This window comes from Anomaloglossus baeobatrachus, chromosome 4, assembly GCF_048569485.1.
Source record: "Anomaloglossus baeobatrachus isolate aAnoBae1 chromosome 4, aAnoBae1.hap1, whole genome shotgun sequence".
Taxonomy (NCBI): Eukaryota; Metazoa; Chordata; class Amphibia; order Anura; family Aromobatidae; genus Anomaloglossus; species Anomaloglossus baeobatrachus.
The window spans coordinates 593308237-593332486 of record NC_134356.1 but is presented as its reverse complement, the minus strand read 5'-3'; the positions used below and the strand labels follow the sequence as shown (position 1 = coordinate 593332486).

General features: G+C 47.8%; 1 protein-coding gene across 5 annotated transcripts in view; it reads right to left on the bottom strand.

The window, feature by feature from the left end:
* ADD2 (adducin 2) overlaps positions 1 to 24250 on the bottom strand; it is a 197050-nt gene that overhangs the window by 91833 nt on the left and 80967 nt on the right. For all 5 annotated transcript variants that reach the window (XM_075346143.1, XM_075346145.1, XM_075346147.1 and 2 more), the window contains exons 4-10: positions 17899 to 18050; positions 8704 to 8784; positions 8276 to 8425; positions 8029 to 8172; positions 7830 to 7928; positions 5467 to 5643; positions 4937 to 5185 (exon numbers count right to left, since the gene is read on the bottom strand). In XM_075346143.1, the coding sequence (XP_075202258.1) occupies positions 4937 to 5185; positions 5467 to 5643; positions 7830 to 7928; positions 8029 to 8172; positions 8276 to 8425; positions 8704 to 8784; positions 17899 to 18050 (1052 nt within the window). The remainder of the gene's footprint in view (positions 1 to 4936; positions 5186 to 5466; positions 5644 to 7829; positions 7929 to 8028; positions 8173 to 8275; positions 8426 to 8703; positions 8785 to 17898; positions 18051 to 24250) is intronic.

Below are 24250 nucleotides of genomic sequence, written 5' to 3'. Positions count from 1 at the left end.
TCCCACCTAAGTCCCGATTGAAGGCAACAGCCCAACCATTCCGGATAAGTGCCACCGCCAAAGGCAAGAGATCCAAAGGGCCAGCGTCTGCGGGCAAACGGGCTCCTCCGACACCTATACGCCGGGGAGCGGGCTACCGGTGCCTAGTCACAGGAGTCAAGATTCACACACAGGTGCAGGAGAAAGGCGGACATTGCCAACCTAACTGGAAAAGCTGCAGCCGGCTGCGGGCCCCGTTCATCACTCCGTTTGGTTTACCAGCAACTCCAGTGTCTTGTGTCAGAGTACGTACACCAGTGCCATCCGGCACCGCGCCGCGCTGCACCGCAACCCTCCACCCCGCACCCCGGCCCTCACCAACCGGGCCCCGGGACCAACATCCCCTACCCACGGAGGGGTCAACACCTAGCTGCGCCACTACACCGCTCCCGGGACTCCCCGTACCTCCACCGCAGCGGTGGTGTCCACCATCACCACAACCCATGGGTGGCGTCATGAACTATCATTCCCAAACCGAACACCCGCATTCCCCGTGCGTAGCGCCAACTCCCTTGCAGAGCGACGTGACCCCCGGGTCCGTGAGAGGCTTGAGCCACCACCCGCAGTACACGAGCAGGGATCCGAGCGGTTTGGCAGCCGCAGCCGAGCCCTCGGGGCGGTACACAGTACCCTGTGGCGACTGAAGCCTCAGGGGCTCCACACATGCAGCATCTTCAAAAACTCAGCCAAGATGGAGGCAAAAAAAAGCTGCACAGTGTGGACATCAAAATAGAAATCTCATAGACTTTGCTGGGGGAAGGAAATGCATGTATTTAGGTGCTTCTTTGTAACCTCAAAACGCAGCAAAAGATGCCCTGTAAGGAAGGGGTTAAAGATAACCTGTCACCAGTTTTTTGCCCTATACGCTGCAGCCACCACCACTGGGCTCTTATATACAGCATTCTACACGCAAGGCAGGTCAAAGTGCACCTGCGCAGGACCTCAATGCCGCACGTGTGTATGACGTAGACTTGTCATGCACCGCGGCTTCAGAATAAGGAAGACCAAGATGGCCGCAAGGGGAAGCGCCGGTCCCGGAGAAAGGAGACACCCATCTGACTGTTGTGCACCGGAGCGACCCTCTAGGTGAGTATTATTATTATTATTATTATTTATTTTTATAGCGCCATTTATTCCATGGCACTTTACAGTGAAAGAGGGTATACGTACAACAATAATTAACAGTACATAACAGACTGGTATAGGAGGAGAGAGGACCCTGCCCGCGAGGGCTCACAGTCTACAGGGAATGGGTGATGGTACAATAGGTGAGGACGGAGCTGGTTGCACAGTGGTGTACTGGACTGAGGGTTATTGTAGGTTGTAGGCTTGTTGGAAGAGGTGGGTCTTAAGTTTCCTCTTGAAGCTTTCCACGGTAGGGGAGAGTCTGATGTGCTGTGGTAGAGCGTTCCAGAGTATGGGGGAGGCACGGGAGAAATCTTGTACGCGATTGTGGGAAGAGGAGATAAGAGAGGAGTAGAGAAGGAGATCTTGTGAGGATCTGAGGTTGCGTGCGGGTAGGTACCGGGAGACTAGGTCACAGATGTAAGGAGGAGACAGGTTGTGGATGGCTTTGTATGTCATGGTTAATGTTAGTATTATAAAGTGTTTTTTATGTTACACCCAGCGACCTGGGCTCTTATATACAGCATGTTAGAATGCTGTGTATAAGAGCCCAGTGGTGGTGGCCGCAGCGTATAGGGCAAAAAAATGGTGACAGGTTCCCTTTAAGGTGAATGATCTTCTAATACCAGGATATCAGTAGCCTGATAGATGCCACACCGCATGGAAGTGAAATGAAGCAGAGAAAGCAGCCATGTTACACACCAAGAACCAGAAGGTTCACGGACAGGACCGGAACTCAATGTAAACTATGTGATAGTCCCTACCCGCCAAGGGCAATATATAATACGGATCTGGCGGTCTGGCACAATGGCTGGGGTGTGACTGCTACGTCTGCATCCTGTGTCTTAAGTTTATGTCTACACATTAATAGGAAAGAACTGGATCTCTTTTAAAGGGAATCTTAGCAGAATTTCACACTATTTATATGTTCATGTAATTCTCTCTAGGGCTTGCTCACATGAGCGTATAAATCGGATGAGTCCAATCATGAAAAAAAAGGGATTGCTCTCAGACCAATGTTTTTCAATAAGGCAGTGCAGATTTGCATTATTTTTCTCATTTGAATTTGTCCTAAGAAAAAAAATTGCAGCATGCTGTACCTTGACTCCAAAATCGATAGAGTGCAAGAAAAAAATTTGGATGTAATTTTTTTTTTCCATAAGATGCAGATTTGGTGCAGAAATTTGGTGTATAAATTTCAGCATCAAATCTGAATCTCCTGGGTAAAATATGGCATGAAAACTGCATAGTGCTTTGATGCGTTTTTTGCCAGAAGATGCATTATTTGTGCGGAAATCTGGTGTATAAATTTCAGCACCAAATCTGCATCTCTTGGCAAAAAAAACCACATGGTTTTCTGCCAGGAGATGCAGGTCTGGTTGAACTCCATTCACCTCAGGTGAGGTAGCTGAGTTCAATGAGGTCACCTGAGGTCAGTTTACCTGTGGTCACAGGTGGGGTACTGTGGGAACTTCCAGCTGTGACTGCAGATAAACTGAGTGATGTCACCGCTCACAGCTGTGGCTCAGTCAGTCTCTGCTAAAGCCACAGTGTGCGGTCATGTTCTGTACCCGCACACTGTGACTTCAGTATGTAACAGAGCCAGGATCGTTCTGGGACCTCATGTGGATTACATTAGAAATGGGTGTTTGGGGTTAATAAATTGGAGAAAGAGGGTTTTTTTGTATTTTATTTCAAATGAAGGATTTTTTCGGTGTTTATTTCTTTTCCCTTACAGTATTTGTAATTGAGGGGGGTCTCATATACACCTTCCATTACTAATCTAAGGCTTAGTGTCAGCTGTGAGCTGTCATTAAGCCCTTATATTACATTGATTGCCACCGCATCAGGGCAATTGGGATGAGCCAAGTAAAGTACAGGGATTGTCGCATCAAATGGCTCTGACAATTCTGGACAGTTGCAGGCTGCTATTTTTAGATGGGGGGGCCAATAACCATTGGCCTCCCCAGTCTGACAATACCAACCCCCAGCTGTCGGTTTTCTCATGGCAAGGTATCAAAATTGGGGCAACCACACACTGTTTAAAAAAAAATTATTTAAATTATGTTAAAAAAATAGGGTCCCTCTTCTTTTCAAACACAGCCAAGATAAGCACACGGGTGGGGGCTGTACCCTGTAGCCGTATGCTTTATCTGTGCTGGATATCACAATATGGGGGGACCCTGTGCCAATTTATTTATGTTTACACTATACGCAGGTACGCAGACAGCATGTGTGATTCCAACCAATCACAGACGCTGTCACACAGGGTGTAAGCATAGTCTAACTACAATGAATCACAGATGCCGAGAATGGCGGAATAGGTGGGAGAAACAGTGAATACGTATGAGGATTAATGAGCAACCCGGAAGTAGTGCTACATCCGCGTGGGAGACTCAGTAAGTATTACGCTCCTACTCTATTCCATTTTCTTTTTCCTTTATTTATTTATTAATTTTTTTAAAATAACTGATTGGCCAAATCTGAACAGTTACATGGGATCCCATGAGAACTCCGTGTTCGGGGTCCATGCACGGACACTAGGTCATCCACTGGGTATCTGGTACAGAGCCTGAACTTTACAGTTCGGGTTTGCCCGTCACTAGTCATCAGTGAAGTAGGAAGATGCAGCCTTGGGCAAGGAATACAACTCATTTACATATCAGTTAAAACACTGATTTCTCAGTAACGCAGGAACAGACTGACAGTGTAAAACTATTGCTAGACTTGTCTTTGAAAGAGGTACATGCGCATATAAAAAGTTCTGAGAGTGAAATCCTGCAGACAGAATATCTTTAAGAAACTAGGGTAAAAACAGAAGACATCTGCAAGGAGTTTGTATGTTCTCCCTATGTTTGTGTGAGTTTCCCTCGGGGTTCTCCCGGTTCCTCACACATTTCAAGGACATACCTATAGGGAATTTAGATTGTAATCCTCATTGGGGACATGTCTGTAAAACACTGTGGAATTAATAGAGCTATATAAGTGCATAAAATAAATGAATTAATTAAGACACAGCAGTAGGTGTCAGAATGATTACTGCCACCTTGTGGTGAAATGTAGAACAGCAGCAATGTGATGCTAGTCACTACTTACGGATAGTATTGTAAGGGTAGTCAGACAAGCTAGGGTCAGGAAACCGGAGGACACGACAGGACACAGGGAGTAAACAGAAATGCAGTCAAGTCACAGGCCGAGGGTCAGAATTCCAGGAAAGTACATTGTAGATTCAGGGAGCAGACAGAGACGTGGTCAGGTAATGGTCCGAGGTCAGAAGCCAGGAGATAACAACGAGAACAGGGAGGGGGCAGAGAAGAGTCAAACAATGGTCCAGGGTCAAGAAACTTAGATCAGAACACAAGCACAAACACAAGCCAAGAGCACAACTGCAGAACCAGAATGTACGACTGGCGAGTTTCTGAGAGAGCATGCTTAGTAATGAAACAGAGTAATTACAAGGAGGATGGAACACCTGAGTAATCAGCACCTCCCAGATCCTGCATGGATTCCTGTGCTGTCAAACAACCGAAAGAAACACAGCAGAGCATCTCCAAATGCAAGATGCTCTGCACAAAGGAAACACGTCACTGCCGGCTCTGTAATTCAGGAAGGCGCAGCAGAGCATCCCCTGTGTGCAAGATGCTCTGCACAGTGGAATCGTGACAATGAAGCTTTTATAGTCGTCATATTTTCAAAAATGTTATGCTGAATAGGCTGCCATTTAGGTTTATCTACCATAAAATGTTTTTACTGATGTTAAGTTGCTTCTCACCGTGGTCTTGCTCTTCTGGCTGCTCACATTTTCTTCTGCCACATTGACCCTTAGGTAAGTGTTGGGTGTATTTAACCAGCGGGTCTTCTCCTTCTGCTGTTTTTGGGCATGTTGTCGTAGTGTTGACAGGGGGACACCTTCTTCTTCAAAGACAAATGCGGTCACTGTGGCGGGTATCTCCACGTCACTCTTGTGTCTTGTCTTCTCTTGTACAAATGGATGCCGGTAGGAATAGCCTGTGCGGTAACCCTATGGAATATACACACTATTATATATTATTATGTATGATGGATCTTAAAACCTTATCTTGTGATCGCCCAATCACAAAGCCAAATAATGGTTTCGCAAAGTGATGTCAGGAATCAGGCTGCAAAGTGCCCCAGGATCTATAAACCCAAATACTGCAAAACTGTTCGAGACAATGCCGCAACCCAATGAACACAGAGTACTAAACTAAGAGTAATAAAAAGATATATATTTGCTTGAAGGACATTTAAAGTATTGGGGTGAACGATTTTCAAGAAACTCACCAAATTGTCCATCATTCTCATTAAAGCCTCAAATTCATGTTCCCCCAATCTGCTCTTCTGCATGGGTCCAAACATGCTCCCGGCCCAGCCGACTGTGCCCACTTCATGTGGACGGTACTTTTCCCGATCTAGCAGGATGAGATTTTCTGGCCCTCCAGCACTGGGCACAGCCGAAACCTAGAACATAAGGTTTTTATATTGTCAAAGTAATGTATAGAAACTGCCATTGTGATTGATGACATGGTTAAGTACTCGTGCACATGTAAAGGCTTATTTCCATTAATTTCACACCTTTTTGGGGGCTTTAGGGCGATGCTGTCCTCTAGTGTGAGGCAGCATTGTGGATGCTATGGGGGATGTCATGCATACGCCACTAATGGCTCAGAGACCAGGAGTGCAGAGGGTAATATAAAGCTGACCGTTTTCTTAAAGGGAATCTGTCAGCAGGTTTTTTGCTATGTAATCCCAAGACATCAGGAGATAAAGGCTGATACACAGAGTTCAACGATACGAGTCTATAGACTTTGTATAAACAGAGCCTGTTGTGGGCGGAACAGCTCTCTCAGGTCCGCTACATGGCTAAATCTAAAAACTCTGATTGTGTCAGAATGGCTGCACCCAGTAATCTTAGTGATACACCGTTGGATTCAGAGTCTCTTTGCCTACATCATGCTACTCTCAGATCAGGTAGCAAAAACCTGATGACACATTCCCTTTAAATACAGGTCATTGGGACTAAAAATCACAACTGAAATTGGGTTTTCTAAAAAATTTTTTTTATTTTTTTTCAATAACCTCTGTGTTGTACTCTCTATTGCTAATCGGAGAAGGAGTCAACTGTCACTATGATGGTCTGATTGAGGGTTTGTAACTCTTTTGTCTGTCTTTTTCAAAGCTCCTCTCGCTGATTTATGGACATAGACTATATCAAAGGTATCAAAGTTGAATTTGCAGGAAAACAAAGACTGTGAAAGCCAAACTATGCAACATTTTTAATGAAGACCAATTTCAAAAATTATTTTTCACTTCCAAATACATTTGAGTAAAAAAAATGATTCCAGAGGTTGTCAATCCCATTAATAATGAGGCTTTTACCTATAATGGTAGCTCTGGCACTTGGGCCCTGGAGCCCGAGATGGTCTTAAATGTTTTTTCGCCCCATTTGAGGAGGCCAACACTATCACTTATGAAAGTCCAGGGAGCTGTATACAAACCTTTATTAGAACCCAGAAACATCCCCCTATAGGTTTTATTATTGGGGCTAACATGGAAACAGTAATCTTCTGGGAACCATTATCTATCTGATCTTTACATTAGAGGTCTATCAGACCCTCTCCAGCTGCTGCACCACTACAACTCCCAACATGGCTGTCCGCAGATCAGAGTCCATTAATACAACTTACAGCTTGGCAATGCAGCCAGCATGCTGGGACTATTAGTTCTGCATTAGGTGAAGAGCCACAGGTTGGACAGTATTGGTCACTGATCTACGGGAGAGCCACGAGTTGGACATTGATCTAGTTGGACAGCCACAGGTTGGACAGTATTGGTCACTGATCTACTGATCTCCTGACTATCCTGTTGTGAGTTGTCCTTTTACAACAGTGGCTGTGAGGGAAACCTGGGAGTTGTAGTTCTGCATTAGTTGGAGGTCCACAGGTTGGATAATATTGGTCATTGATCTACGGGAGAGCCACAGGTTGGACATTGATCTAGTTGGACAGCCACAGTTTGGACAGTATTAATCATTGATCTATGGACCCCTTGAAAATTCTGTTGGGAATGGTCCTTTTAAAAGAGTGGCTGTTAGGGCCAGCTGGTACTTGTAGTTCTGCATTAGTTAGAGAGCCGCAGGTTGGTCATTAATCTACGGGAAAGCCATAGGTTGGACATTGATCTACAGGAGAGCCACTGGATGGATGGACAGTATTGGTCATTGATCTACGGATCCCTTGACAGTCCTGCTGGGAGTTGTCCTATTACAACAGTGGCTGTCAGGGCCAGCTGGGCATTGTAGTTCTGCATTAGTTGCAGAGCCACAGCTTGGGCAATATTGGTCATTGATCTACAGGAAAGCCACAGGTTGGACACTGATCTACGGGAGAGCCATAGGTTAGATAGTATTAATCAATGATCTACAGATCCCTTGACAATCCTGTTGAGAGTTGTCCTTTTACAATAGTGGTTGTCAGGGCCAGCTGGGAGTTGTAGTTTCGTAACAGCGGGGAAGCCACTGGTTGCCGATCATTGAATAAGACTACAGAAGAAATTCACACAACAAACTAGGAAAAAACTGACTACAGCATACTGTATGTATTTTTGCCACTTTAATCTGAGATCCATTACAATAATATATACTCTACCTGGATATCACAGGCCGCCTGAAGATGGAAAATTTTATAAAAAGCTTCTTCTACCGATTCGCCCAGAGCTACAACCCCATGATTCCTCAGGACGAGCACCTAGAAGCCAAAGCACAATCATTCTCCGCAATGTCTCAGAAAAAAAGAATGTACTGAGGGAGATCCAGAAATCAGCAATGAAGAAAAGACATGGCCAAACCTTGCACGTTGGTCCCAAGCACTTCTGTAGCTCAATCCTGTCCTTTTCTTCTTCCATGTCTCCATTGAAATCATAATACACCACTTCTCCTGCCAGCAGAGCGTCATGTGAGATGGGCAGGAGGCCACATTTCATTGCTGACACCTGCGAATATCCCAAGAGTTTCCTCAGTCAGGAGACCTCTGTGACCAACAATGGTCAAAAACCCCCACCCCCCATGTATAATATTAGTGGTGGTATATCTCACCGCGGTGGTGGCCGCTGTATGGAGCTGAATGATACATCTCACATCGGGCCGCGCGGAGTAAATGGCTGAGTGCAGACTGAAGTCACTGGTGTCCACCTCAAACATGGAGCTACCGACCTCCACCATCTCCCCCAAAATATTCACTTTTACCTGTGATTGACATTGCAAGTTGGAATTGTATTAAAGGAAATGAAAGGAAGCCCCCAAACCACACACAGAGCATGCAATGTAAGAGTAATATTTCATAAAATGAGGGGGCCTAAAAATGTCCCTATAAACTGATCATAGGGTAATGACTTATTATAATAATACACTCATAAGTATTGTACAGAGAAGATGAGAGCGGGAATAAGCCCATATACTCATACAAGTGACCACTGATCAGTTATTTTATGTCTATCAGCTCCTTTAATTATTTTATTACTTACTAGGATTGATGCCGACACTTCATTACAGGCCACTCCACGCGGGCTGATTAAGAAATGATCCTGCTCTTTATTAACCCTTATCTGGAAATGAAGAAGCATAACATAACAATAAGATTACCGAAAGGAGAAAATGGGAGATACAAGAAAGGGCATCCACTAACCAGATAAGAAAAGTTACATCACTACTCTTTATATATATATATATATATATATATATATATAAACAGAATATTCAATATATACGGCAATTCATGTGAAAAGAGGAGCACGTTGCAATATGACTGGGATTATCAACTTTTACGGGTCCGAGGGCCTTTGTCAGATTGTACAAGCTACAATAACACTAAGGGCACGCTCACACGAGTGTATGACTCGGTCGAGTGCAATGTGAGAAGGAGACCAGATGGCGAAACGTGACAGCATGCTGTGATTGTCAGTGAGAGACGTGTCACTTGCACCCATACAACTATATGGGTGCAAGTAAAACATCGGACTGCACTCAGATGACATCCATGTGCAGTGCGATAATTTTATCAGCTGACAAAGGATGAGATGGAGAGATTAATGACACTCTGCACACGCTGGCAACACAGCGGGAGTCGAGGGTGATTAGCATATCACATTTGATGCACTCGCATCAGATGCCATATGATTGTTTGAATCCAGCCTCAGGCCTAAAACACACTTCCGCATAAAAAACGTACGTGTGACACGTTCCGTTTTTCGGGTCCGTGTTCCGTTTTTTATGGGCGTTTCTCCGGTACGTATGACATCCGTGTGATGGCGTATGCTAGCAGTATGTGCATGTGGAATGGCTGTGTATGTGTACGTGTAATGTCCGTGTGAAATGATCCGTGTGTGATGCTCAATGTCGTTGATACATGTCGGCTGACAGCAGACAGAGTTGCGCGATGAGAATGAACTCGGGTGAACTTCACCCAACTTCATTGTCATACCGCGGCTCTGTCTGGGTGTCGCGTACTGATTAGCGGTCACCCGTGAAGGACTCACCGGTGACCGCTAATCCCCTGAGTGACTGAAGTAAGCAGCGCGATTAGCGCTGCTGTCACTCAGGCTACCCGCGGCTAGCTGGATCCTCCACCCGTGACCGCAACTCACCTGTGACTTCATCGCTGTCAGTCGGGCGACTTGCTGTCACAGTTGGAGGATCCAGCGGTGTCCGCGAGTAACCTGAGTGACATTATCGCTACTCACCTCAGTTGCTGCGTGGAGCTGACAGGAGCAGTGGTGTTCTTCTGCAGCTCCTGTCACCTTCGTGTAGCAGAGCTGGAAGCGACGCGGGACCTCCGTGGATTACACCGGACATGGATGGGTTTTTGGGGCTTAATAAAGTGGTGAACGAGGGTATTTGTTAGTGTTTTTTATTGCAAATAAAGGATTTTTCGTTGTGTGTGTTTATTAACTTTAAATTACAGGTTAATCATTGGGGGTGTCTCATAAACTCCTGCAATGATTAATCTAGGACTTAAGCCTGCTTTACATGTTACGATTCTGCATACGATATCGTATGCGATTGTAACCGCCCCCATCGTATGTGCGTTCAATTTTGTTGAATGTGCCGCACAAACGATTAACCCCCGTGACACGTACTTACCCGTCCATACGACCTCTATGTGGGCGGCGAACGTCCACTTCCTGGAGTGGGAAGGACGTTTGGCGTCACATCGTAAACATCCCGCCCACCTCCTTCCTTCCGCATTGCTGGCCGGGAGCCGCAGGACGCAGGTAAGATCTGTTCATCGTTCCCGTGGTGTCACACACTGCGATGTGCGCTACCCCGGGTACGATGAACAACCTGACGTTCAATTCATGAGGAATGAACGACGTGCGTGCGATGAACGTTTTACCGTTCATTCGCAATCGCATGTAGCTGTTACACACTGCAATGTACCTTACGATGCCGGATGAGCATCACTTACGACGTGACCCCGCTGACACATAGTAAGATATATTGTAGTGTGTAAAGCGGGCTTTATTGGCAGCTATGGGTTGCTGCCATTAACTCCTTATTACCCCGATTGCCAACGCACCAGGGCAAATCGGGAAGAGCCGGGTAGAGTACCAGAACTATCGCATCTAATAGATGCGACAATCCTGGGCGGCTGCTGGCTGATATTTTTAGGCTGCGGGGCTGCCCATAATGTGGAGCTTTCCATCCTGAGAATACCAGCATTCAGCGGTATGGCTTTACCCTGGCTGGTATCAAAATTGGGGGGCACCGCACGCCGGTTTTTTTAAATTAATTAATTATTTATTTTACTGCACAGTATATACCCTCCCACCGGCGGCTGTGATTGGTTGCAGTGAGACAGCTGTCAATCAGCATGTGGGCGTGTCTAACTGCAACCAATCATAGGCGCCTGTGGGCGGGGGACGCACGGAATAGTAGATTGATTAATGAGAGGCCGGCTTTTTCAAATTAATTGAAGCCGCGTATCTTTGGAACAGCTGTTCTTCGCCGCGCTGATGAACGGGGATCGGTGAGTATGCGACAGGGGAGCATACAGACCGAGCGCCAAAGGCATGATGACTGAGAACAGCAGAAAAAAAGGTAAGTAGACTGACATTTAACAAAAAAAACCCAAAAACCCAACATCGTTCGTTTAAACAGACGGTACGTGCTGAACACGGACATGCTACGTGTGCCGTCCGTGCAGCCACGGACCCATTGACTTTAGCGGGTCCGTGCCTGCGTGCTGACCGCCAAAAACGGACATGTCGGCCGTGTGGGAAAACGCACACGCGTACTAATCACACGGACACACGTTCCGTGTGATTTTACTTGTGTGTGCCATCTACCATAGGGTAACATTGGTCAACGTGTCTCCGGTACGTGTAAAAACGTACCAAACACGTACTGGAGGCACAGATGTGTGTTGCAGGCCTTAAAGGGATTGTTCTCTTTCAGCAAATCCTCATACACCAGTGCAGTCTTGAATATATAAGAACGGATAAAGTGCCCTATACTTCCTGGCCCCCCAGCAAGTCTCTGCCTAAGCTCCTGGTGTCTGGCATTAGTTGCGGTGCTGAGAACTTGATGACAGCCAGTCAGTGAGCTAAGCGGCTCGGCCAGTGTAGACAAAACTTTCCTCTTAGAGATGTTGAGCTCACTGCCTGGGTGACACACCATCAGCGTCACAGCCAATGCCAGACTCTGGGAGCAGTGGCCAAGACTCAGCGCTGGACCTCGGAAGGTTGAGTATAGCACGCCTTATATTCTTATATTCTTATATTCTTATACCCAACTCAGGGGATGGAGATTTTTTTAATAGGGCAAATTTTTCAAAGTTGAATTACTATTTGCAACTTTTATCACATATTGAAATATAGGCCATGTGTATGATGAATACCGATTCCCACCTATATACAGTCAGGGCCAGAAATATTTGGACAGTGACACAAGTTTTGTTATTTTAGCTGTTTACAAAAACATGTTCAGAAATGCAATTATATATATAATATGGGCTGAAAGTGCACACTCCCAGCTGCAATATGAGAGTTTTCACATCCAAATCGGAGAAAGGGTTTAGGAATCATAGCTCTGTAATGCATAGCCTCCTCTTTTTCAAGGGACCAAAAGTAATTGGACAAGGGACTCTAAGGGCTGCAATTAACTCTGAAGGCATCTCCCTCGTTAACCTGTAATCAATGAAGTAGTTAAAAGGTCTGGGGTTGATTACAGGTGTGTGGTTTTGCATTTGGAAGCTGTTGCTGTGACCAGACAACATGCGGTCTAATGAACTCTCAATTGAGGTGAAGCAGAACATCCTGAGGCTGAAAAAAAAGAAAAAATCCATCAGAGAGATAGCAGACATGCTTGGAGTAGCAAAATCAACACTCGGGTACATTCTGAGAAAAAAGGAATTGACTGGTGAGCTTGGGAACTCAAAAAGGCCTGGGCGTCCACGGATGACAACAGTGGTGGATGATCGCCGCATACTTTCTTTGGTGAAGAAAAACCCGTTCACAACATCAACTGAAGTCCAGAACACTCTCAGTGAAGTAGGTGTATCTGTCTCTAAGTCAACAGTAAAGAGAAGACTCCATGAAAGTAAATACAAAGGGTTCACATCTAGATGCAAACCATTCATCAATTCCAAAAATAGACAGGCCAGAGTTAAATTTGCTGAAAAACACCTCATGAAGCCAGCTCAGTTCTGGAAAAGTATTCTATGGACAGATGAGACAAAGATCAACCTGAACCAGAATGATGGGAAGAAAAAAGTTTGGAGAAGAAAGGGAACGGCACATGATCCAAGGCACACCACATCCTCTGTAAAACATGGTGGAGGCAACGTGATGGCATGGGCATGCATGGCTTTCAATGGCACTGGGTCACTTGTGTTTATTGATGACATAACAGCAGACAAGAGTAGCCGGATGAATTCTGAAGTGTACCGGGATATACTTTCAGCCCAGATTCAGCCAAATGCCGCAAAGTTGATCGGACGGCGCTTCATAGTACAGATGGACAATGACCCCAAGCATACCGCCAAAGCTACCCAGGAGTTCATGAGTGCAAAAAAGTGGAACATTCTGCAATGGCCAAGTCAATCACCAGATCTTAACCCAATTGAGCATGCATTTCACTTGCTCAAATCCAGACTTAAGACGGAAAGACCCACAAACAAGCAAGACCTGAAGGCTGCGGCTGTAAAGGCCTGGCAAAGCATTAAGAAGGAGGAAACCCAGCATTTGGTGATGTCCATGGGTTCCAGACTTAAGGCAGTGATTGCCTCCAAAGGATTCGCAACAAAATATTGAAAATAAAAATATTTTGTTTGGGTTTGGTTTATTTGTCCAATTACTTTTGACCTCCTAAAATGTGGAGTGTTTGTAAAGAAATGTGTACAATTCCTACAATTTCTATCAGATATTTTTGTTCAAACATTCAAATTAAACGTTACAATCTGCACTTGAATTCTGTTGTAGAGGTTTCATTTCAAATCCAATGTGGTGGCATGCAGAGCCCAACTCGCGAAACTTGTGTCACTGTCCAAATATTTCTAGACCTAACTGTAAATAAGACGTTCCTTATTCGCTGTCACTGCAGAAAGGAAGAGACTACATGTGGATAAGACTCCACTGCAGTTTATGTGACGTGATGAAATAGGGGAGTGTTCACTGCTCCCAGAAAATTAAAATGATGAAAGCTGCACACAAGTGTGACCACCTCATGGATCACAAGACCCCAATATTGCCAATATACGGGAATCTCAGGGATGTCACCACAATGTACTATTAGTAGTTGCCAATTTCTACCTCAGAACCAATCTCATTTTCTCTGACATATAAGCCATCACCAAGTTGAGGGCCGCACAAAATGGCATCAAGGTCGCATGTGACTCCAGGGTCGTGGGTTGTGCACCCCTGCTTCATAACTTCAGCAATCACCTCAGAGTCTGACAAACTGAAAATTGAGATTTATATATATATATATATGTACCGCCCCCGTGTCAGCAGCCGGGGGTCGTGTCGCCACTCAAAACAGAAAGGGGGTATTTACAGGGGGGGGGTGGTGTGTGTAAAGTCTGTGACGCCACCCATGGTGTGTGGTAAGGTGGAGTACCACCGCTACCGCTGGGAGCACCCGGTGGCGATGGAGTGGCAGCCAGGTGTTTAACACCTCTGTAGGTAGGGAAAATGCCCCGGGGCTCGGTGATGGTAGTGATGGGATCCTGTTGGGGAGGTAAGGGGCACCACGTACTCACTCAGTCCAATAACGCTGACACCGACAACTTGTAAACCAAAGTTCTGAGCACCGCTGCAGCATGGAGGGAGTACGCTTGGGTCTCGTGCCCGTTGGTGTTGCTTGTTAATGTGACGCCCTGGACCCCAGGGGTCACAGGTAACAACACCACACACACACCCCCATCCCTGTGTGAGGACAAACCCGTCACCCGAATGGGAGACCTGATGCCTCCCTCAGGGCCAGTAGGGCACACCAGGTAGGCGGAGTCAGGCGGAAAGGCACGCCCACCGAGGAGACTACTGTCCTGAGGCAGGAAAGACAAAGGAGGGAGTTGAGGAGAGTGTTGAGTGAGGAAGGAGCAAAGCTATCAGGGACCCGGGTTGGAGCCTGGGACCCCCGAAACGTCAGGCAGGCAGACGGTGGTGGCCGCCTGCTGGAGTACCGGTATAACAACCGGCGGAACCGTAGGGACCGGGCCAGGGTTGGAGCCCGCCGGACCTGAACCGGGGAGTCAACTGTTAGCCCCGGCGGACCGACCTGCAACAGAAGCTCGTGACCACTCTGATACGCTCCCCTGGGAGAAGCCGAAGGCTGAGGCCGTCAGCAAAGATGCACCGGAGGCACGGCGGGGATGCAGCTGCCAGGAGGCAGAGCAGGCCATGTCACAGCGGGGTCCCTCGTTGCTGAAGGTGCCGGTCGTAGCCGACACGGAGGGACTCTGGCTGGGTCCGTCCCTCGCACACGCTGAACCGGAGCAAACAGAAAGTGCTCCCGGCTGGGAGCGGCGGCAACAGCAGCTGCGCAGGGAGATCGATGCCCGAGAGGGGTGTAGAGCGGATGTGCATGCCCGCATGTATATGGAAGAAGATCGCCTGCAGCGAGCTACCATTGGGGTCCAGAGCGGTGCACCATGTGAAGGTGGCACTAGAGCCCCACGAGTGAGAATGGACTGTTGAGCCGCAAAAGGCAGCGGATGCCCGCTGCCACAGTCCCCGTTGGGACCGCCAGTGTTGTTTAAAAGTTTGAAAAGGTTTACAAATGATGAAAAATGATTACCGTGTACTTCACCTGATTGTCTAACAGTGATTTGCAACCGGCCGGAGCCGGCACCGTTGTCCCCGTGGGGACCGTTTGAATGTTTTGCATGGAGAACTTTCCATGGACAAGCCCGTGAACTTGCAGGGCAACCACAAACGTTAAGTGGCTTGTAAATAAGTTGTTTGCCGTTACCGTTTTCCGCAGTGCCGCCTCCGGAGAGGCAGGTTGGAGGGAGGGCCCTCAGCGGAGCAGGCTGGGGCCCAGCCACCACAGGAACCGGTGGCTACCCTCTGGAGGGGAAGGACAGATCCCGCTCGGGTACCGTGTGCTGGACTGTGGGTCAAGGGGTGCTGCCTGGGCTTTAGGGGCAGCATCAGGGCCAGGTTACTTGGGTGGGAGAGAGCGGAAACCGTAACCGTAAACCGTTGCAACGTTTAAGTAATGTGCCTCCCGTTATGGGAAGAATTATTAAAAATGTACATATGTTACCATTTTACAATGTTATATTTTACAGAAAAATAAAACCGGTGTTGGACGGGCAGCCCGCGGACGGTCTGCATTTTGCTAAGGGGGAATGTGACGCAAGCCAGGGGTCACAGGTCATTGCACCACCACACCCTACACCCCAGTTAGGCACATCAGCTAACCCAAAAATCCTTGTTGCCTTCCTCCAGGGGCTGATGTTCACACCAGGGGGTGGGCCAGGCGGTTGGCTCCGCCCACCGAGTTCACAGCTCTGGAGGCGGGAAAACCAGGCAGTCCAGCTAGGGACGGAAAGGAGTAAACAGCTAAGAGAAGTCTAGCTCAGGGAAGAGCTTGAGTGAGGAGTGGAGTTTAGGAGGTGAAAGTGAAAGGAAGCAAAGTGAAGTGGCAAAGTAGGACAGAAAAGGTGACAGTTTGAAAAGCCTGAAGTCGGTCCGGCTGTGTGCCCGGATCGTGACAGCAAGGTCAGCAGACGACGGTGACTGTCTGGAGAGGGACTGCTCGGGAGTTCCTGGAAGGACCGCGGATGGGTGGTGACCCGGCGGTCTGGAGCAGTGGACAAAGGACAGTCAGCACCAGGTCAGGGGCCTCTCGGACCCCGGCAAGGCTAGGAGTCGCCATAAGTTGCCAAATCCGTCAGTGAAGGGGACGTAGATCCCCCAACAACCAAGTCCCGATTGAAGGCAACAGTCCAACCATTACAGTAGAAACACCGCCACCGCCAGGGCACCAGTTTCTAAGGGCCAGCGCCTGCGGGCAAAGAGTAGAGCTCCTCCGGTCCAGCTTGAAGCCGGGGAGCGGGTTACCGGTGGGGATCCATCGAAACCATCCACAACAAGAGGTGCAGGAAAAGGGACATCACCGTCACCTTCTGGGGAAAGCAAGTGCAGCCGTCCGTGGGAACCGTCTTTCCAGCCGTGTGGTTTACCGTAAAACTGTGTCAACGTCTCAGGCTGAGTGAGTACCACAGTGCCGCAAGGCACAGCGCTGCCCCTGCATCCCTGCGCCCACCAGGCCCTGCATCTCCTACCTCATCACTGGGCCCCGGGATCACCAACCCCTACCCACGGAGGGGCAACACAACAACTCACTGCTGCACACCATCATTCCCGGGATCCCCATATAGAGCAGCAGTGGTGAAATCACCACAACCGTGGGTGGCGTCACGGACAACAAACAATCCCCACACCCCAATTACCCCTTTCACTCACGGGCGAGGAGCGCCGCTCGAGAACCCCCGGGATCCGGCCCACAGCTCGAGCCACCACTGAGCAGCAGCCGCCGGACCCGAGCAGAGGGGTGAGCGCAGTGCTGACACCCTCCTCCCCGCCCGCGACAGTAGCACAGCACTAATATCTGATCACAGCCTCTTTATTGGGCTACTTAGGAGACAACATATTAACAGAGTTAGGCCACGTCTCCACGATGAGCTTTTGATGAGTTTTTGATGCAGATTTTCTGCAGCATTTCTGCCCCTATTAGTTTACTCATGTTTCTTTACATATGTATTTATTGCATTTTTAACTCTGCGGTTTTTGTCACTTTTTGCTTTGTTAGGTTCTAAATAAAGCTGTCTTGTTTTGGAAATTTTTCTATTTTTTGTATTTGGCTTTGACAAAATGTAATTGTTACAGTCAAGGGCGGACTACATGCATTCTCAGTGTGTTTCAGTAGTGCAAATGCACAAAAAACACACATACTATTTTACCTGTGGATTTTCCGCATTTACTGCCATTCTATGGGGAAAATCTGCACATAAACCTCAGCGTACCGACAAGAGTAATTGCCATGTTGCAGGTTTCAATCAAACACCGCCGGTCAGTTTAAGAATTTTAAAGAAAAGCGCAGTGGGCGTGATATTTTCCATAAATCCCATCCACTTTGCTAGAGCTGTAGAATGCCATGATTTTTTGCAGAGTCAAAAACTCACAAGAACTAAACCTGAAAGGCAGATTACTCACCGAAGCAGAAGTGCCGCTGAGCTGGCCCCAGCCATTAAGGTCTATGAGCCTGTAGATGCTGGCCAGTTTACACCTCATTAGCCTTTCACCCTTTGCCAATGGCACAGGATCATTGCAGTGAAGGTCATTGATCGGCGCCACCATGGATGAGTCTGGAAAAGGAAGGTTATGTTTTTAGAAGTTAAATCAGAAGAAGAATTAACAAAAAATCCTGACAGACAAAATCAGGAGACTAGCGGCAAAATTACATTTTGGGCTATCTGACCAGTTAGTGACTCTCGGTCTACCTCCCACCCCATCACACAATGCTGTCCACACCATACACATCGGGCACAGGCTGAATGTTACCCACTGTCCCTGCATGTATTTCCCACTTAGGATAGATCCATAATGGATCAGAATTTGGAACACAGAAATGGAAGCATGGCGAATTCTAGAGGAATCAACTAACTTAATTGTGTTAGGTGTACATATATACTGTATATATTACAAAGGCTCAGACCCGTAGGGCCTAATACATATGGCCATATTACAGCCGTGCTTCAATAAAGGTGTATGTGGCTGGAAATTTCATCCATACGCATATTGTAATTCTTTATGAATCTAACAGAAAAATATCAAGTCATGCTTCATCATACTCTGCATATATGGAGGTATTCTGAGTAGATGCATTGCTTGTAAGAGAGAATATTTCTGTATTAAAAGGGACCCAAAAATGTCTAAACTAAACTACTGTCCAGAATCCGACTACATGGGCCAGACTATTGGCCAGAATCCGACTACATGGGCCAGACTACCAATTAGAATCCGACTACATGGGCCAGACTACCGACCAGAATCCAACTACATGGGCCAGACTACCGACCAGAATCCGACTACATGGGCCAGACTACCGACCAGAATCCAACTACATGGGCCAGACTACCGGCCAGAATCCAACTACATGGACCAGACTACTGTCCAGAATCCGACTACATGGGCCAGACTACCGGCCAGAATCCAACTACATGGGCCAGACTACCAACCAGAATCCAACTACATGGACCAGACTACTGTCCAGAATCCGACTACATGGGCCAGACTACCGGCCAGAATCCAACTACATGGACCAGACTACTGTCCAGAATCCGACTACATGGGCCAGACTACCGACCAGAATCCAACTACATGGGCCAGACTACTGGCCAGAATCCAACTACATGGACCAGACTACTGTCCAGAATCCGACTACATGGGCCAGACTACCGGCCAGAATCCAACTACATGGGCCAGACTACCAACCAGAATTCAACTACATGGGCCAGACTACCGACCAGAATCCAACTACATATGGCCAGACTACCGGCCAGAATCCGACTACATGGGCCAGACTACTGGCCAGAATCCGACTACATGGGCCAGACTACTAGCCAGAATCCGACTACATGGGTCAGACTACCAGCCAGAATCTGACTACATGGGCCAGACTACCGGCCAGAATCCAACTACATATGGCCAGACTACCGGCCAGAATCCAACTACATGGGCCAGACTACCGGCCAGAATCCAACTACATATGGCCAGACTACCGGCCAGAATCCAACTACATGGGCCAGACTACCGGCCAGAATCAGACTACATGGGACAGACTACCAGCCACAATCCGACTACACGGGTCAGACTACCGGCCAGAATCCAACTACATGGGGCTTGGAGTGTGAATATTACATACTTATGGCCACGTGACCACCTTTCCTCTGACACTGGCGTGACTACATAGAGTGACTGCAGTCTGATGACTTTTGACCAGACAACCTCTGTCAACACAACTCTGTTCAAACCAAGCACAGGTGCTCGGTTCACCCTTAATGTGGTCAGGTACAGTAGTTCAGTGCACCTTCTCTCTCTGTCTCATGTTCCTTGATTGACAGCTCTGCCTTTACAGGAGCCAGAGAACATAGATAGATGGAAGACAGGTAAGTGGGAATGTGTACTAAACATTTTGTCCTAACCAAAGTTGTACTGAGCATCTGTGCTTGGTTTGAACAGTCATTGTCTTGACAGATTCACTTTAAGCACACAACAACCTTACTGTTCTGTACTAAGGAGTCAAATGGCCCTGTGAACTGCCACATACACTGAGAGCTCTCGGCTCAGTCATGTACATAACCTCACAATATGATGTAATGTGCTAAGGGGTCATGCTGACAGCCAATAATCATAGATTTTCATAGAAATCTGACTGTAATTCTATATACCTATTATTCCTATACTCAGCATTAGGTCAGGCAGTTAGCTCTGTCTACACAGCACTAAATGAGACAAACTAAAAAGTATTTTCCAGTAACAGAAATCCCTTCTATCCTTTTTGTAAGTTGGAGTATTTTTTAAGACAAACTGTGCTTTATTCACCCTGCCCAGGTCCTGCAGCTGCCCAAATAGCAGCATAAGCAGCTCACAGCCATTGAGTTCACTGATTGGCTGCAGCACACTTTACATAATCTCAGCGCTGCAAACAATATCAGATATGGGGATCAGTGGTGGAGACTGTGCTGGACCCCGGGAGCATGAGTAAAGCCATTTTTTGTTTTCAAACCGCAGAGGACAGATTCAGAAAACCCTTTTACTAAAGATATCAACTTTATAAGTAGTAACTATAATACTGATATCTTCCAGGAAACTAGATTTTGGAAAAACTAATGCTATATACATTGGCAAGCAAAAGGGTAACAATGTTAAGAAGTTTTGAATTTCAGGCTCCATATCTCACCATCCACTACAGCTTGGAGCATGAGACTACATTCATTTTATAGACAATCATCTTGGCTATCTCATACATAAATCTGACTTGCAACCATTTAGCATATGATTAGTTTTGCAGATTCTTGTCATGTCACTGCATTGTTATTACATTGCTGCTGGTGGCGGAAAAATCTTTTTCTTCTTGTATACTACAAATTAGATCCTGTTCTCACATTCACTAATAGCTCAGTGTGTTATTAGGTGGTGTGCCAAGTGAAAGCTCACTGGTTCAAATTGAGGAGCATCAATGAAGAAGATTTCCAAAGAAAAGAGGAAAAGCATCATCCAGCTCTTCAATAGCATTTGCTTGGCTAAGAAAATTGCCAAACTGCATTTGTCGCGGGCGGAGGAGGGGACGCTGCGCTCTCCCACTGCTCGGGTCCGGCCGCTGCTGCTGCGGCTGCCGCTACTGCTCGGTGGTGGCTCGAGCGGTGGGCCGGATCCCGGGGACTCGAGCACCGCTCCTCGCCCGTGAGTGAAAAGGGGCTGGGGATTGGATGGTGGGGATTTGGATATTGTCCGTGATGCCACCCACGGTTGTGGTGATATTGGTGAGACCACCGCTGCTCTGGACGGGGATCCCGGGAGCGGTGACAGGGAGCAGCTTTGTTGTTAGTTCTCCCCTCCGTGGGTAGGGGGTTGGTTGTCCCGGGGCCCGGTGATAGGGGTAGGGATGGATGGCAGGCGGGTTACAGGGCCTGTTGAGGTGCAGGGTCGCGGGGGCAGCGCTGTGCCGCACGGCACAGTGGTACTCACTCAGCCAATGATGAGGACACAGTTCTCGGTAAAACCCACGGCTGGATGGACGGGTCCCACAGACGGCTGCGATGTTATTTCTCCCGGCAGGTTGATGGTGACTGCCTTTCCCTGCACCTATGTACGGTAGATGGTTCCAATGGGTTCCCACCAGTAACCCGCTCCCCAGCTTGGATATGGGCTGGAGGAGCCCCTTTTGCCCGCAGACTCTGGCCCTGGGAAACGGTTGCCTTGGCGGTGTCTCCCCTTCTTGGTTGGACTGTTGCCTGCTGTCGGGACTTGGCTGCTGGGAAACCCAGGAGGTTCCCTTCACTAACGAATTTGGCAAATTCACGGCGATTCCTAGCCTTGCCGGGGTCCGTAAGCCCCTGCCAGATGGTGCTGGATTCTCCTTGCGTACCGGTCCAGTACCGCCGGGCCACCGCCCGTCCACGGTCCTTACGGTAGACTCCGATAGGCCTCTCCTGCAGACGGTCACCACTGTCTGCCAACCTTGCTGATCCGTCCGGGCCACACACCCGGACCAACTTCAGTCTGCTCACTTGCCACTTTCCTTCCTTCCACTTTCACTTCCCTAACTAGACTGTCTGCTTTTCCCGCCTCCAGGACTGTGAACTCCTCGGTGGGCGGGGCCAACGGCCTGGCCCACCCCCTGGTGTGGACATCAGCCCCTGGAGGAAGGCAACAAGGGTTTTGTGTCTGACTTCGGTGTGCCTGACCGGGAGTGTGGGGTGTGTAGGTGTTGTGCTCTGTGGCCCCTGGCTTGTCCAGGGTGCCACACATTATGTGAGAGCCCTGACAGCTGGAAGAATATAAAATGAAGTCCATCCATTCAAAAGCCAGGAGGAGGACGTCCAGGTAAAATATTGGAGTCAACCAGTCAGCTCATCACAAGGTCTACCAGTTCTGGTGCGAGGCAGCTTGCATGCTTTGTAACAGTGAGATCACAGACGTCCAGGCAAGCAGCGTGCGATGCATGTTACACAAGTCTACAATGGTGGCCCGAAGTAAGGTGAAGAAGCCTCGACTTCAATATCGTCATAAGAAGTGTTGACTCAAGTTTGCAAAAGGGTATGAAAACTCAACAGTAGAAGATTGGAAATGGGTGATTAGAAGCGATGAGACAAAATTCAATAGACTAGGATCTGACAAGGGCAAAAGGGTCTGAAAGAAAAAAGGGAAAAAGGGCTAATAAACCCAGAAATTAAAGGAATTATCAAGTTCGGTGGGGGAAGCCTGATGATATGGGGTTACTTCACAGCCAAAGGCGTTGGATACTTGACCAGGATTGATGGTGGTGTCCATGCTGAGCTATAGGTGAGTATCCTACAAAACAAGTTATTTTGTACACTCGAGTACTATGGGTATGAAGAGAAAGACATAGTGTTCCAGCAGAACAACGACTGGAAGCATACGTCGAGATAGGTGAAGAAATGGTTTAATGAGAGTAAATGTAAAGGTGTAAGATTGACCCCAACAGTCCCCAAACCTCAATCCAATCGAACTCTTACGACGAGAGTTAAAGAAAAAGCTGTGTAGAAGAGACCTGGGATCAGATTTTGGTGGAGATATGCTTGAATCTGATCCAGGACCAAAATGATTCAGGCGGGTGAAAGACAAAAGGTGGATTTACAAAATACTAACAAAATAATAAAAATAATATTTAGATTGTTAAGAGCAAAATTATAACAATGCAGTGACATACAAGAATCTACTTAACTAATGATATGCTAAAATAGCTGCAAGTCAAATTGATATATGAGATAGGTAAGATAATTGTGTATAAAATGAAGGTCACGCTCAAAGCTGTAGTGGATGGGGAAATATGGAGCCTGAAAGCCAAACGTTCAGAACATTGTTACCCTTTTGCTTGTCAGTGTAGTCAATTATAGTCATTGTAAAGCTGGGGCCTCCCGGGATTAGTGCGATCTCCTCGCAAGACACTCGGCTTACGCTGGCAGTACAGCAGAGCCAAGTGTCATGCAACTGTTCCTGCGACTGAGGTCTGATCATGCGAGTGGACCTCAGCTGCGGGGAGCGGGCCGGCACTCAGGAGGGGCAGGCCGGTGCTGCGGAGAGACGGGCCGGCACGGAGAAGAAGAGGGAGTGATTTATCTCCCCCTCTCCTCCGTTGCCGGCTACTGCCATTCTCGCCTTGCACTCGCGGTACACCGGTGTACTGCAAGTGCAGTGCAATTTTTCTCTCGCCCCATAGACTTGAATGGGTGCGAGAGAAAACAGGATTGCATTACAGTCGCAGCATGCTGCGATTGCTTTCTCGGTCCGATTAGGGCTGAGAAAATAATCGCTCATGGGTGCTGGCACATAGGCTAATATTGGTCCAAGTGGAATGCGATTTTTTTACCGCACTCCACTCTCACCGATTTTCATGCCGTGTGTCTTAGGCCTTAGGCGGGCTTTGCACACTCCGACATCGCAGGTGCGATGTCAGTGGGGTCAAATTGAAAGTGACGCACACCCGGCATCGCATGCGACATCGTAGTGTGTAAAGCCTAGATGATACGATTAACGAGCGCAAAATCGTCGTAATTGTATCATTGGTGCAGCGTCGGCATAATCCATAATTACGCTGAAGCGACGGTCCGATGTTGTTCCTCGCTCCTGCGGCAGCACACATCGCTGTATGTGAAGTCGCAGGAGCGAGGAACATCTCCTACCGGCGTCACCGCGGCTTCCGTAGGATATGCGGAAGGGAGAAGGTGGGCGGGATGTTTACATGCTGCTCATGTCCGCCCCTCCGCCGCTATTGGCCGCCTGCCATGTGACATCGCTATGACGCCGCACGACCCGCCCC